The 14,984-nt window shown below is 66.2% G+C and overlaps 1 protein-coding gene across 4 annotated transcripts in view; it reads left to right on the top strand.

Annotated features, from left to right (window-relative positions):
• Positions 1–11,457, top strand: part of TRAF7 (TNF receptor associated factor 7) — an 18,166-nt gene extending 6,709 nt beyond the window's left edge. Inside the window, exons 1-21 of one of the 4 annotated variants that reach the window (XM_040635516.1) lie at positions 87–220; positions 2,080–2,198; positions 2,403–2,460; positions 3,684–3,775; positions 5,471–5,587; positions 5,887–5,979; positions 6,173–6,206; positions 6,866–7,049; positions 7,143–7,277; positions 7,938–8,155; positions 8,231–8,304; positions 8,523–8,571; positions 8,651–8,778; positions 8,951–9,033; positions 9,703–9,742; positions 9,823–9,939; positions 10,047–10,169; positions 10,371–10,490; positions 10,574–10,705; positions 10,786–10,905; positions 11,076–11,457. In XM_040635516.1, the coding sequence (XP_040491450.1) occupies positions 2,118–2,198; positions 2,403–2,460; positions 3,684–3,775; positions 5,471–5,587; positions 5,887–5,979; positions 6,173–6,206; positions 6,866–7,049; positions 7,143–7,277; positions 7,938–8,155; positions 8,231–8,304; positions 8,523–8,571; positions 8,651–8,778; positions 8,951–9,033; positions 9,703–9,742; positions 9,823–9,939; positions 10,047–10,169; positions 10,371–10,490; positions 10,574–10,705; positions 10,786–10,905; positions 11,076–11,090 (2,013 nt within the window). In that variant the 5' untranslated portion in view covers positions 87–220; positions 2,080–2,117 and the 3' untranslated portion in view covers positions 11,091–11,457. Of the gene's footprint in view, positions 1–86; positions 221–2,079; positions 2,199–2,402; positions 2,461–3,683; positions 3,776–5,470; positions 5,588–5,886; positions 5,980–6,172; positions 6,207–6,865; positions 7,050–7,142; positions 7,278–7,937; positions 8,156–8,230; positions 8,305–8,522; positions 8,572–8,650; positions 8,779–8,950; positions 9,034–9,702; positions 9,743–9,822; positions 9,940–10,046; positions 10,170–10,370; positions 10,491–10,573; positions 10,706–10,785; positions 10,906–11,075 lie in introns of those variants that run through there. The other 3 variants (XM_040635517.1, XM_040635518.1, XM_040635515.1) reach the window with 3 other exon arrangements.
• Positions 11,458–14,984: the final 3,527 nt, after the last annotated feature.

Below are 14,984 nucleotides of genomic sequence, written 5' to 3'. Positions count from 1 at the left end.
GGGGGGGGGGGGGGTCCCTGCTGGGGTCCCGGCTGCCTGGACCATGGGTGCTGCTGGCTGGAGCCGGCAGCTGGCCTCTGGGCCTTGGGGGCTTGCAGCAGAGGGAGCAGATGGCTTGTAAAATCCAGGTCAGTGTGGGCCAGCCGCCTCCCCGTGACCCCCCCTCCTCCCAGCACGCCCCATGGTGCTGAGGCTGGAGCCGACCTTGGGCTTCCCGAAGGTGAGTCCTAGAGCTCCTCCATTCGAGCTGTCTAGGCCTCACCCTGGCCAGGGTGGCCTTCATCCAAGCAGGGTGGCCCCCAAGATTTCCTGCTTAGCATGGAGACCAGTAGCAGTGCTGTCCAACGGCCTGATACTGCCCACTCCCAGGAACCCCCACCTCTCCCCTGCAAGAGGACAAGCCATTGGACAGCCTGGTCTGGGACACACAGCCAAGTCCCTCGAGTCACAGCAGGGGGAGTGGTGGGCAGGAGGGGGAGGCTTTGGCCGACCTCTTGGGTCCCCCTATCTAGCCAGATCCATAGGGCACTCTGAGCACTGGGAGGGGGGGTACTTTGTGGCCGTGCCAACTCAGGCTGAGAGCCACCCCATGGAGGCCTGAGTCTAGAAGACCAAGAGGGTGGCATTGCAAGTGACATATGAAGGGGCAGGCGGGAGAGAGAGGAGACCGGGGGCGGGGGGAGGGTAGGGCAAATAGCTCAGGAGCACAGGGTGGGGACACAGGGCTGGAGAGCCATCTCCCTCCCTACGGACCCACAGGTCGGCTTGGAGGACCACTGAGTAGCTCTGGGCTGTGCGAGGCGGATGTGGCCAGCTGTGCCAGGTCACAGGGGCCTGATGGAGAAGGTGCAGGAGCCAGCTGCATGCTGTACACACACTGGTGGGGACAGAGTGCATCTCTTGCCTGCTCCCACAGTGTGGGAGGCTCAGCAGTCCTAGCAGGAGCCCTTCTCAGCCCTGTAGGGCCCTCAGACCTCAGGGTGGGCCCTGGCCTGCCACGCCTCCTCCCACCCCATAGGAGCAAGACCAGCTGGCTTCAGGAGTTCCTGACTTACTGGTTCTGATGGCTGGGCTGGGCCGCGGGTGATGAGCCCGTGGTGTGGCATCCCAGGGGCTGCTCAGGGGTCTCCTGGGGTAGAGAGCGCATGCGTTCCAGGTGGCAGCAGTCCTGGGTGTGTGGCCTTCCTCCCCGTGGAGAGCCTGACTCAAAGCTGGGGCCATAGCAGGAGACCCTGGCACTGGGAGGGCCCCTGGGAAGGCAGGCCCTGTTCTGGCAATGGAGCAGCTCTCCCCAGGCTATCCATGATCCGGGCGACTGGCTGGTCCCTTCTCTCTAGTAGCCAGTGCTCCTAGGGCCCAGCCAGGCCCCTCTTTGGGTGTGTAGGGGGGCGGTTCTTGGAAGCCCAGGATGATTCCCACAGTGCCTTCTCCCTGCCACCTCAGCCCACGAGTCCCGAGTCAACAGCTGGGGAGTGAGAGGGTATCCCCTGTTTCCAGAGTAGGTGACCTGCACCAGGTCAGGAGTCCGGGCTCTCATCTCCCCCTGCCCAAAAATGGCTTCATCTGCGTGATGAGGCTCTGAGTGTTGGGCCCCAGGTACGTCACCAACAGGTTCTCTGGGGGCGTGGCCAGTGTCCTCCCGTACTGCAGACTGGGGCTCTCCAGGGCCCGACCACACCTACCCTGGCAGGAAACAGGCATATGGCTTGATCCCACCCTGTGTGCCACACCATGGCCCAGGCTTGGCCCCGGGGATGCTTGCCCTCAGACAGAGCACGGGGGGGGGGGGGCTCTCCACCTCTGTGGCCAAGCTGGTGGCTTTTCTAGAAGACTAGGCCTGGAAGGAAGGTAAAGCTGAGTGCCCGCTGCCTGCCTGCACCCAGGGCCTCCTCCCTTCCTTGGGCCTGTACGCACCTGGGACGGGAAGGAAGGGAAGGGACTTTGCCCATGCGGACCCGCCCCTGCCTGGCCCAGTGGCGGAGAGGCCACGGTGTGCCCGTCACGGACTGGCCAGAGCAGGCCAACTGTCAGGGGCCAGGCACACCGTCTCTAAAGCCGTCCCTTGCGCTCCCCCCGCAGGAGACACGGCCCGAGGACCCTAGATGGCTCTCTAGAGCATGAGCTCGGGCAAGAACGCCCGCTACAGCCGCTTCTCCGGGGGGCCGACCACCCTTCCCACCCCAGACGCCACAGCCGCGGTAAGAGGGCGCTGTGGGTGTGGGCCCCCCAGCAGACCTTCCAGAGCAGCCCCCTCCCCACCTAGAGGCCCGCAGGAGGGCCGTGCCGTGTGTATCGGTGGTGTGTCCCTGTGTACGCACGCGTGCACGTGGGCACATCGGCGTGAGAGCGTGTCCCCATCCTCTCCGGGGGTCAGTGCCGAGTCTCGCGTGTTCTCTCTCCAGACCAGAATGGAAACGACCTTTGGGCCTGCCTTTTCGGCCGTCACCACCATCACAAAAGGTGAGCCTGCAAGTCCGGGCCAGGCAGAATCTGGGCGCCCCTAACTCCTGCCAGTGGGGCACTTCCTGGTGGGGCGGGAGTGGGGTGCTGGTGTTGGGGAGTGGGTGGGAGACTGCTGTCCCCCTCCCTGCTCCTTCTCTACCGTGGCATCCCCCGCCCCTCCTTCCCGGGGCCTTGCCCATTCTGTGTCCAGGAAGGGCTGCCCCGACTTCCCCGGCACCCCCACCCGTCCCTTCCCCTGTGCTGGCGTCCCCAGCTCCCGGGCGGGGTGCCGGGCAGTCTGTCTCGCTCTTGCCCCACCAGCCAGTGGCAGGGATGGGTCAGAGCTGGGCGTGAACCATTGCTTCACCTGGCCCCTCACGTTACAGATAGGGAAACTGAGGCCCAGTCACCGGGCAGCTGCTCAAAGCCAGAATCATGAACCTAGGTTTTCGGGGCTGCTTGTGATGTCTGGGTTTGGCTGGGGCCTGAGGCCGGCGCCTGCAGGGCCTGTGAGGGAGGCTGGCTGGCTCCCACATGGACCCCTGACCAACACCTTCCATGGAGGAGGCTGAGGAGGCCCGAGGCTGGTTCCAGGTCTGGCCAGGGGAGCAGGTAGAAGATGAGTGGACCCAAACAGTGGGCTCTCTCCCAGCCCCCACCACACACCAGGCAAGGGGCCTCAGGCCTCTCTGTCCCTCCATTTTCTCCTGTGTGAGGCCATCAGAGCCTCTCCCCCAGCCCCCACCCCCAGCAGGGTTTCCTTAAGGCCCAAACAAGACCATACCGGAGCTCCAAGCAAGCAGCCTCCGGTGTAATCCCTCGGGTGTTGGCCTCATGCCTCAGCGGGCACGGGGCAGCCCCAGGATCAGGCCAGGTGCTGGGAGCTGGCAGAGGCATAGAGAAGCGCCCTCCACCCTCCCTTCAACCTGCCTAGGGAGTGCGACTGTCGGGGTCTGCTCCCTTCCTAGGCCACTGGGCTGTAGCTGGGGGCTCAGGCCCCTGCTGGGGGCAGGGACTTCCAGCTGCCCATAAGCCCAGCCCTGGCCCAGTGGCCCTGAGACAAGAAGGAGGCTGTAGGAGTGGGTGGGGGCAAGGAGACTTCCTGGAGAGGACTAGCACAGCATTGGGCCCGGCCCCTGCCCCTCCTGGGCCATCTTCCCATGGGCCCACCTCCCACCATGACGGGCCAGGCATGCCCCCGTGGCCCGCGCTCACGGCGTCCCTATCTCTTTTCTTGGCAGCTGATGGGACCAGCACGTACAAACAGCACCGCAGGACGCCGTCCTCCTCCAGCACCCTCGCCTACTCACCGCGGGATGAGGAGGACAGCATGGTAGGTCTGTGCCGTGCCCACCTCTCCCCACAGCCTCCTGCCATGCCCTCCTTCCCGAGGGCCAGGTCCCAGGAGTAGCTGAAGGGCAAGACTCAGCCGCTCGGCATGCCCCGAGCTAAGGTCTGCAGTGGGCTGGGGAGGCTGAGGGCCGGTGTGTCCAGACACACTAAGGCCTCAGCCCCCATGGTTGGATGGCGTGGGCGAGGCGGCCAGAGGGGGCAGCTGGGCCGGGGGGTGCAGCACCCACAGGCTGGAGCCATGGGAGCTACAGAAGGTTCAGTCATGCGGGTAACAAAATCAGATTTCCGTTTTTAAAGCTGCCTCTGCTGTTGAGTAGAGGATGAGTGGGTGGGCTGCCGGGTGGAGGTAGGAGACCTGAGCAGGTGACTGGGGGGTGGGCGGCCCGAGTGGGAGGATGAGGCCTGTGGGAGAGCCAGAAAGCTTCCTGCCACGGGCACTGCGGAGTGAGGAAGGGGGTTGGGGCTCCATCAGGGTGGGCCATCAGTGCGCAGGCCATGTGGCCAGGGTCACCGTGGCTGTTCTCTGTCTGTCTGGGCCGTGGGCCTGCCGCTGGAAGGGAGGACCTACCTTGCCCCAGAGGCTGGCTTGGGACCCCCTGCCGCTCACCTGTCCCGCACCTTGCTTTCTGCTTTCCGTCGTGGGACTCTCGCCGGTGTGTGCCCAGCAGACTCCAGCTGGTTCTCCTGCCCTCCCAGGGCCCTAGGACCCATGTCTTCACATGCTGGGCTGCCAGGCCTTGGTTTCCTATTTAACTTGAAGAAAAACAGGGTTTTTAGATATTTGAACATGCTGTGTGCTGGGCACCGCACGAGGGTTTCTCAAAGCACGAAGCAGATACATCGTGCCCCACTGCCTCTGGCTCTGCCTGCCTCAGTCTCCATGACCTCTAACTCACCCATGGCTGGTGGGGAGGGGATTTTCCCAGCCTCCCACAGCGGTTCGGGTGGGCAGCTGGGCTCGTGGCTGGGTGTGGAGGCAGGAGGTCTGTGGTTCATGAAGGAAGCTTCTGGGTGGGAGAGGAGGAGTGTGGGGAGCAGCAGCTCTTGCAGGATCTCTACTGGGGGGTTCTAGGCCAAGAAGGAGGGAAGGAAGAGTACCCCCTACGGGGGCTCCCCCAGATCCTCCCCTTCAGCAGCTCAGGCAGAGGCAGGCCCCTGACGCACTCCCCCCTGTTCTCAGCATCTCGGTCTGGGTTCAGTGGGGACGTCCCTGCTGTCCCCAAGAGCCTCACTGGTCTGGCCTAGTGTCCCCGGCCAGGGAAGCCAGATAGGCAGCCAAGCCCCAGGGGACCCAGAGGCCCAAAGCCTCCACCAGCCGTCCCTTCCTCTAGCTGTCCTGGCGTTGAGGCCGGCCCAGGACTGGCTGATGGAGGCGCCCCGTGTGCAGCCCACACTCCCTCACGGGAAGCAGGAAGCAGGCCAGGCGAGCGTGTCCTCCTGGAATTGAATAGCAGGAAGTCTCTCCATTTACACAAAGAAAGTTGGCAGACGTGCGCGGGTGGCCCAGCAACAGGGCTGGGACTGCTGGGCAGGCCAGGGCCCGGGCACCGCACCAGCTCCCCGGGCGCACACGGCGGCCCTACAGGGCCCAGGGAGTGCCCGCCAGGCCTGGGGGAAGGGCCCTGTGCCCCCCCCCCACCCTGGCTGACGGGCTGCCTGCCCCCGTGCGCCGCAGCCCCCCATCAGCACGCCACGCCGCTCGGACTCGGCCATCTCCGTCCGCTCCCTGCACTCGGAGTCCAGCATGTCCCTGCGCTCCACGTTCTCGCTGCCTGAGGAGGACGAGGAGCCGGTAGGTGTGTCGGCCGCGGCAGGGCGGCCCCTCACGCATGCTGGTGGCGGCAGTGGCGGGGAACCTTCCCCCGGGGCCTGGAGGGAGGGGGTGATCGGCCGAGTCCCCCAGGCATGTTCTTCCCGCTTCTCAGCCCGGGGGCGACCCAGGACTAGCTTTGGGAAGTGACGGCGGAGCCCGTGTGGGGTCCCTCGCAGCCCCCTCGCAGGTGGACGGGACGCGCTGATGCAGCTGAGGTCGCTGTCCCCGCCTGCGCGTGCCCCCCAGGCCCCGCTCTCATCCGCCCCGCCTGGTTCCAGGAGCCGCTGGTGTTTGCAGAGCAGCCGTCAGTGAAACTCTGCTGTCAGCTGTGCTGCGGTGTGTTCAAGGACCCCGTGATCACCACGTGCGGGGTAAGGCCGTGCCCCGCCCGCCTCGCCTGTGCGCCGCCACGAGGCCCAGCAGCCGCCGTCCCTGGTGCTGCGGAACCTTGGCCTCGGCTCCGGGCCTGGCGTGGCCTCCCAGCAGGTGCCCCCTGCAGGGGACACTGGCTGGGGGGTGGGCAACTCCGTGGCCATGCCGCAAGCCCACCCGTTGTTTCCACAGCACACGTTCTGTCGAAGATGCGCCCTGAAGTCAGGTAAGGGCCTCCCAGCGCCGGGCCCGGCCACCTCCTTACACAGCCGGCAGGGGTTTTCTCCAGGGAGGTCCTAGCCCATGCCCAGCACTGATGGTGCCCCTGCTACACCTGGCTACTCCCTAGTCCTGCCCCCAGCCGCGGCCCCGGGTGCACGTGGGCTGAGCTCCACACCTTGACAGGCAGAGCAGTGACACCCACAGCTCAGGGGCCCTGGGGCTCAGCGGCCGCTGTGCCTGGCAAGAGCTGCCCTTGCTGTCAGGGCGCCCACCTCACCGTCCCAGGCCTTGGCGCCCGGGCCCAGGGCTGGTTTCTCTCCGTGCTCTGTCCCCAGCTCCCTCCGCCCCGTCCCAGATTCCTGAGTCAGCTGAGACGCTTCGCCACCTCCTGCTCACCCAGTGGTGACTCTTCGTGGCCCAGCTGTGCACCCCTCCTGCACCTCGGCAGGGCAGGCGGATGGGTGCATCAGGCCCCAAACAGGCTCAGTCCACCCAGCGTGGGGAGCGTGTTCCAGGCCTGCCACACCAGGACTCAGTTTCCCACCAGCTGCTCACCAGGGAAGAGTCCTCCCCCAGCACAGCCTGGCCACAGTGCTCTGAGCAGAGTTGCCAGGGGCGGGGGTGGCCAGGTGGACCTTGGGATCAGCATGTCCTCCCCTGCAGAGAAGTGCCCCGTGGACCACGCCAAGCTGACGGTGGTGGTGAACAACATTGCGGTGGCCGAGCAGATCGGGGAGCTCTTCATCCACTGCAGGCACGGCTGCCGGGCAGCAGGGGGCGGAAAGCCCCCAGTCTTTGAGGTGGACCCCCGAGGGTGCCCCTTCACCATCAAGCTCAGTGCTCGCAAGTAAGTCCTCCCCCTGGCCCTGCTCCCACCTCCCAGGGGCGCTGAGAACCAGTGCCTCTGGGGACTCAGCCCACGATGCCCTGCCCCCCACAGGGACCACGAGGGCAGCTGTGACTACAGGCCTGTGCGGTGTCCTAACAACCCCAGCTGCCCACCCCTCCTCAAGATGAACCTGGAGGCCCACCTGAAGGAGTGCGAGCACATCAAGTGTCCCCACTCCAAGTACGGGTGAGTGGGCGGGGGTGGGCGTGCGGGGGCTGCCCCGGGACGGTGGCGGGCAGGCAGGAGGGCGGGGTGGGGTCTGGGCTGGCATTCACAGTCCCTCCTTCAGCAAATCTTTGTTGAGATCCGCTTGTGTGCTGAGCGCTGGGGAGACAGCCAGGGTCCCCAGGGAGACGGACCCTAGCGGGAGCCACACCATCAACTGTGTAATTACAAACTGAGGTACAGGTGCCGCGAAGGAGAGACCTGAGTCCTCCAGGAGCGCAGAGGGCTCAGAGCGGTTGGAGAGCTGGGGGGTCAGGGAAGGCGGGCCCTGAGGACTCATGCATGTGTGCATGTGAGCCGAGGAGCAGCGTGGGGGCCAACACGGGTGGAGGGGAGAGCCGAGGTGCGGCGGGCCGATAAGAGGCAGGATTGGGAGGCTGGCAAAGGCTGTGGGAGAGCCCTTGAAGAGCTTTGAGCAGGATCCAAGTGCCGAGATTTCCTTGCAAAGTGGCCTGCTAGGTGCTGAGCGGTTGCAGGACAGATGTGTGGGCAGCAGGCGTGGGGAAGATGGTGGCAGAGAAGTGGGACTCGAGAGAGATCCCGGGGCACGGGGGCCAGGGGAACAGCCCCGCCAGGCAGGCAGGTGAGCAGGTGGGCAGGGCGGCCATCCTGTCCCTCCAGGTGCACCTTCATCGGGAACCAGGACACCTATGAGACGCACCTGGAGACATGCCGCTTCGAGGGCCTGAAGGAGTTCCTGCAGCAGACGGACGACCGCTTCCACGAGATGCACGTGGCGCTGGCCCAAAAGGACCAGGAAATCGCCTTCCTGCGCTCCATGCTGGGGAAGCTCTCCGAGAAGATTGACCAGCTGGAGAAGAGCCTGGAGCTCAAGTTCGGTGAGGACATGCCCCAGAGAGGCAGGGTTCCAGCCCCTCCTCCTGGTCCCTGACACCGTTTTCCTGGCCACTCAGATGTCCTAGACGAAAACCAGAGCAAGCTCAGCGAGGACCTCATGGAGTTCCGGAGGGATGCGTCCATGTTGAACGTGAGCAGCAGACAGGGGCCACGTGCATGGGGCGGGGTGGGGGACACCGGACTGCCCCTCAGCTTGGGCCCCAGCAGGAGGCTCGGCCCCACGTGGAGTCAGGTGTCTGTGCGGGCGAAGGCTGCCGCTGCACCTGCTCTGCCCTGGCCCGGCCCAGCTTGGGGGCAGGGGGGCCACGGAGCCGCAGCCAGCGCGCCTTCTGCTCTTGGCTTCGGCAGGACGAGCTGTCCCACATCAACGCGCGGCTGAACATGGGCATCCTAGGATGTGAGTACAGGCCTGCCGCTGCCCCCACTGCTGCCCCTGAGCGCTGCTGGGCCCTCACCAGCTCCTCCCGTCCCTGCAGCCTATGACCCGCAGCAGATCTTCAAGTGCAAAGGAACCTTCGTGGGCCACCAGGGCCCGGTCTGGTGTCTCTGTGTCTACTCCATGGGGGACCTGCTCTTCAGCGGCTCCTCTGACAAGACCATCAAGGTGAGTGAGGTCCTGCCTCGGAGGTGGGCACCGCACGGCAGCCCCTACCAGCTCTGGCCTGCCCGTGGGCAGGGCTGTTCCCTGAGCGCACCTTCCAACCCCGTTCCCGCTGTGCTGCCCCCCGGCATTGCACTGACCCTGCTAGGACCCACCCCACTCCTGGTCTCTGCAGGTGTGGGACACGTGTACCACCTACAAGTGTCAGAAGACTCTGGAGGGCCACGACGGCATCGTGCTGGCACTGTGTATCCAAGGGTAAGTGCGCGCACGCATGCCTCCCCTGGCCGCAGCGCCCACGTGGAGCCAGGGACAGGAGACCCCGTGCTGCCACCCCGTGGGCCAGGAGCTCGAGTCCACACGTGTCCTTGAGTGGCTGTGTCTGCCCCTCCTGTGGGGCATCCTCACCCTCGAGCAGGCCTGGTGGCACACGGACCCTCCCGTTCTGAAGATGTACGTTCATGACGTGTAGCCCCAGCCCTGGGGTGCCTCGGGCAGAGGACAGAGCGGGGGTGGGAGCTCAGTGACCACTCGCTGGCCTGTAGCGAGTTGCTGGCCCTGTAGCCCCTTTGAGACCTTCCCTCCCGTCTCCCGTCATGAAGCTTTACATCGTGGACATGAGTGAGAGATAGAGAGACAGACGCTCGCTCCCAGAAAGCAGCGGCTTGACGGCCGACAGCGCTAAGGGGAGTCATTACTTCCCAGCTCACTGTCGGACACTTGCCAGGCAGGCGGTGGGGGTGGGGCTTCCACTCCCAGGGTTCCCTCCCCGAGACAGGAACCCTGAGGGCTCGAGGGAGCAGGAGCAGCCCCGGCACTGGCCTGAGCTGCCGGGTCCTGGTGGCTGCCACTCCCTCGGCCTGGCCGGGCAGCGTCCACGAGGACAGTGGCTTCTGCTGCCCTGAGCCATCGACTCCGCTCCCCCAGGTGTAAACTCTACAGCGGCTCCGCAGACTGCACCATCATCGTGAGTGGGGCTGCGGCGGGCGGGCGAGGCCGGGCCGTGCCGCAGCACTGGGGCCTGAGGCCTCCTGTTCTTCCCACCAGGTGTGGGACATCCAGAACCTGCAGAAGGTGAACACCATCCGGGCCCACGACAACCCGGTGTGCACGCTGGTCTCCTCACACAACATGCTCTTCAGCGGCTCCCTGAAGGCCATCAAGGTCAGGCGAGGCATCATGCGGACACGTGGGGGAGGACACGGCGGGGGGGGGCATCGGGGTGCCGGGTACGTGCCCCCCCCAGCCCACGCTCATGGCCGTCCCCACAGGTCTGGGACATCGTGGGCACTGAGCTGAAGCTGAAGAAGGAGCTCACGGGTCTCAACCACTGGGTGCGGGCCCTGGTGGCTGCCCAGAGCTACCTGTACAGCGGCTCCTACCAGACAATCAAGGTACGCCCGTGTGCACTTCCTGCGCCAGCACCACGCAGGCCTGCTGCTGGGGGCCCCAGCTCCGCTGTCCCCTCGTTGCTGGGTCGGAGACCCTCACACCCTTTCTGGCTGGTGGCTGGGCTGCTCACAGTGTCCAAAGGCTCAGAGGCCCTGGGGGTGAGGTGCCCGGCCTGGGACCAAGTGGCCTGAGCTTGTCCGCAGATCTGGGACATCCGGACCCTCGACTGCATCCATGTCCTGCAGACATCTGGTGGCAGCGTCTACTCTATTGCTGTGACGAATCACCACATCGTGTGCGGCACCTATGAGAACCTCATCCACGTAAGNNGGACGCCTAGGGCCGGGGCCTGCCTCTGGGCCCGTCCCCCGTCTGTGGTTCCGACCTGCCTGTGCCACTCCCGCAGGTGTGGGACATCGAGTCCAAGGAGCAGGTGCGGACCCTCACGGGCCACGTGGGCACCGTGTATGCCCTGGCAGTCATCTCCACGCCAGACCAGACCAAAGTCTTCAGCGCGTCCTACGACCGGTCTCTCAGGGTGTGTGCTGGCTAACGGTGGTGGGAGGCTGAGGTGGGCAGCTGGGCCCGGCTGGGCGCTCACGCTGCATGCGCCCCCAGGTCTGGAGCATGGACAACATGATCTGCACGCAGACGCTGCTGCGTCACCAGGGCAGCGTGACCGCGCTGGCTGTGTCCCGGGGCCGGCTCTTCTCAGGCGCTGTGGATAGCACTGTGAAGGTCAGGGCCTGGGCTCAGGCCTTCCCGAGGGGCCGCACGCCTGGAGCAGGGGGCAGGGTTGAGGGGCTAGAACCCCTGGGCGGGTGGCACTGGAGGGCAAGTGTGCATGGCAGGTGGTGGTAAGGCAGCATGGCCAGAGGGGCACCTGAAACAGAGCCCTTCCTCTGCAGGTTTGGACGTGCTGACAGAATTCAGACCGGTCTTGGCTTCCTCTGCGACCTCCCAGGCTGGTCCCAACCAGGCTGGCCATGGGAGGGGTCTCAGGGGGGGTCTCTGCCTGCCCTGTGGGGACAGGCGGGCAGGCTCACCTGGCCAGGCAGTGCCCTCCCCGCCCTGTGCCCGGCGAGCCTCCCTCTGCTTGGCCTTGTGATCGTCGCTGCCAGGACAGTGCCCAGCCCCTCTCTCTGGGTGCCAGGTACGATGCTCGCCCGGCCCACCCTCCATCCCCACCCCAGATGGACCGTGGGCCTTTTTACTCACCTTTTCTACTGTTTTTAGACTGTATATAGATTTGATTACTTCCTGATTGAAATAAAAGCTGCACAGACTGTGGCTGTGAGTGGGGACAGTCCTTGGGGTGACGGAGAGGCCACCCGAGAAGGCTGGTGCGCACGGGTACCAGCAGCCAGCGGGAGAGAGGCTGGGGAGGAGCCACAAAAGGGCTCCTCTTGTCAGCCCCAGGGTGTGGCCCTCTTGGTGACTCCTCCCTGCCAGGAGCAAGCTAGACCCCCGCTCTCCCCAACACACATCCCCAAGAAGTGAGCCAGGCAGCTCTGTTTTCTGCTGTTTATTTAGACAGCTGACAGCAGCTCCCTGCCCGGAACCCCCCTCCCCACTTGCTGGAGCCCAGCCTGGGCCGCCCACTGAAGAGAGGCCAGGCACACCCACCTGGGGAAGTATCAGGGCATGACAGTTGGAAGGGGCCCCAAACGCCCAGATGCCACCTTGGCCGATCCCCTCTGCCCGCCCGCATCACAACCGCTGGTTTTCGGTGTTAATTTTTTTTTTTTTAAGAAATGTCAAAGTTGTGCCCAACACACGTGGATCAGCAAACACAATAGAGGAGGCCAGTCAGTAGTTTTTGGAAAGGGGGAGAGAGAGGAAGAGAGAGGGCAAGAACGACCACACGACACAGCCTGGGACCATGAGCAGAAGCGTCCATGGGAACTTGGATGGGTGAGGGCCCTGGGGAGGGAGGGTCAGGCACACCCTCACACGCGCCACACGCAGCCTGGCATGCATGCCCTGCACCCGCCAATGTCACCTGGCTGGCGTGCCCACGTTGCACACACAGCTCCCCCGAGACCCAGGCGCACCTCCCACCAGCACCCCGGAGAGCAGGGAGCCCTCCCCACCAGCTCCACGGTGTGGAGGACACAGCCCAGCAGCAAGCAAGGCACATCCTTCGAGTTCTTCAGACGCAGAGAAGTTAGGAGAGAGAGGGAGGAGGGGAGGCCCTAGTGGAGCATGGACCCTCCCAGACCCCAGCCTCCTGTTTGTGCTACTGGGCCAGGGGTCCTGGACAGAGGGAGGGAAAGATGGACAGACAGATGGCCAGGGCCTCTAACAGTTTTTGTCTTGAGCTAGACTTCAGTGTCCTTACAGTTGGTAAATGGTTTTCTATAGAATCAATAATATTTTTTTCTTTCTTTAAATATATATTTGTTAAAGTTATACCTTTTTGTTTCTCTGGGGAAATCTGCCTCAGCTCATTCCCAATAAATTAATACTCTCGATAGCTTATATTCTGGGGGGTACAGTGGAGCAGGGGCGCAACCCCAGCCCCAGCCCCTTGTGCTGCGCTGGAGCGGCCGGCAGAAGTCCCCAATGGGCAGTTCTGTGCTGGGCATAGGCCTGTGCTCTGCCACAGATTGGGGAGGGGGCCAAAGCTGCTGCCCACCTCCCGCTGCCTGCCCGGGCAGGCCCAGCCTGGGCTCAGGGCGGGGGGGGGGGGGGGGGCCGCCCCTCCTGCACCCGCGGCAGGCAGAGCCTGGCATGGGTGGGCGGGTCGCCCAGCAGTTATTGCACGGGGAACAGCAGACAGGAACGGGCACCCACCGGGCAGCAGCGTTTACCCAGAGCCCTTGGGTCCCCTGGCCAGGCAGTCCTCAAGGCCGGGCATCCGGCTTGGGTCCAGGGGCAGGAGTTGTGCTTGTGCAGGGAACGGGCGGCACGGGCCCGCCTCCGTCCCCTGCGCCTGGCCCCCGTCGGCTGGCCGCCCTGCCCGCTCGCACTGCGCCCAGAGGTGCCCACCCTGAGGTAAAGGTCAGTGTGCGGGCCGGGGCCCCGGCGGCGCGGGCGGGCCCGACGTGAGCGGCCGCGTCACTCCAGCATGGCGTCCAGCTGGTCCGCCAGGTCGTCGAACATGCTGCCGATGTCGTCCAGTATGCTGCCTGTGCTCTTCTCCTCCGCGGACGAGGGCCTGGGGGCGGGCACGGCATGAGCGGGCGGCGCATGCGCGGCACACCCCGCCGCGGCCCCGCCCCGCTGCCCCAAGCCCCCCGGCGCGGCTCGACCCCGCCCCCGCTGCTCCGGGTCCCGCCCCTCACGGCTCGACTCAGCTCCCGCTACTGTCCCCTGGTCCCCCAGCACGGCTCGACCCCGCCCCCGCTGCTCCGGATCCCGCCCCTCACGGCTCGAGCCCGTCCCCGCTGCCCCGGGTCCCGCCCTTCACTGCTCGACCCCCGCTCCCTCCCCCACACATCCCACCCCCGTCCCGCGGCCGAGCTCCACAGGGCCCCCCCCGCCCCCCCCCGACTCCCACCTGCTCGCCGCAGCCTCGGAGCGCGCGCGGGCCAGGGCGGCGCGCAGACTCGGCCCCCCGCCCCCGGACCCCGCCCCGCACTTACCGTGCGCCCTGCGCGTCCTCCTGCCGGATCTTCTCCTCTACGGCTTGCAGCGCCGCCGCCAGGCACGCGCTCGTCTCCTCCAGCTTCTGCCGGGCGCTGTCTCCCGGCGAGGCGCCGTCGGGCGCGGCAGGGGGCCCGGCGGCGGCGGCGGCGGCGGCGGCGGCGCGCGGAGGCTTGGCGGGCACGTGCAGCGCGGGCGCTCCGGGGGACGGGGGCTTGGCGGGGCTGGCGCTCAGCGAGGGCGGCGTGCTGGCCGGCTTGGCGAGGGCGGCGGGCGGCTGGCGAGCCGGCGAGGGCGCGGGGGACGGGCTGGCACTGCCCGACTGCAGCCCCGCCGCGGCCTTGGCCGGCTTGGGCGCCGTGGGCGGCGGCGGCGGCTTGGGAGACACGGGCGGCGGCGTGCCGTGGGCGCGCTTCACCTCTGCGGGGAGGAGGACACTCGCACCGGGGGCGGGAGGCGGCGCTACGCGTGCGCTACCCACCCGGATAGGAGCCCTGCCGCAGCGCCCCGCCTCGCCCCCGGGAGCGGAGACGCCGCGGTCGGCGTGGGTTCGGCCGGCCCCGGCCCCCCGCTGCCCCTCAGACGCCAGGCTCCCTGCAGCCGCCAGGGGGCGCGCTCCACTATGCGTACCAGCCCGCGGCCGCCCCAAACCCGTCCCCCCAGTCCCCCTTCAGGTGCGTCCGGTTGCTTGAATACCACAGGGCTTTTGCACCTCTGATCTTTCTGCTTGGAAGCCCGCTCCCTCCCTCTTGTGCTGTGTCACTCTCCAGCCTGGTCAGAGTTCTCCGTGACCCAGCCCCGTGCACCTGTCCTCCCTCGACAGGTGCTGTTATCCACGGGATTCTGTGCCTCCTTCACTGAGCAAGGTGACGAATATCCACCCTCCTCCCAGTTCTGGGCCGGCAGAGCTGTCCAGTGAGTGGGTGGATGAGCGGGTCTGAGGACACTTCCCCACCCCATTCCACCTGGCCTTGCTCAAATCCCAGAGGAAAACCCCTCAGACCATGGAGTGGGGAGGTGGGGAGGTGGGGAGGGGCCCTTCCCCAGCCGGCTCCGGCACCTACCTGGGCTGCCAGGACCTGGCAGCGGCACCTTCTTGGAGGCAGGTGTGGGTGAGCCCTGGATCTTGGGCACGGGCTGAGCCAGCACGGGCTTAGGAGAGACTGGCGGCTTGGCTGGCTTCCGGGTATCGGTGTCAGGCGGGGGCAGAGGGGGGAGGTGCAGCAGGT

Source organism: Ursus maritimus, unplaced genomic scaffold (genome assembly GCF_017311325.1).
Source record: "Ursus maritimus isolate PB19 unplaced genomic scaffold, ASM1731132v1 scaffold_2, whole genome shotgun sequence".
NCBI classification, from domain to species: domain Eukaryota; kingdom Metazoa; phylum Chordata; class Mammalia; order Carnivora; family Ursidae; genus Ursus; species Ursus maritimus.
The sequence above is the reverse complement of the archived record's forward strand: the minus strand, read 5'-3'. Positions and strand labels throughout refer to the sequence as shown.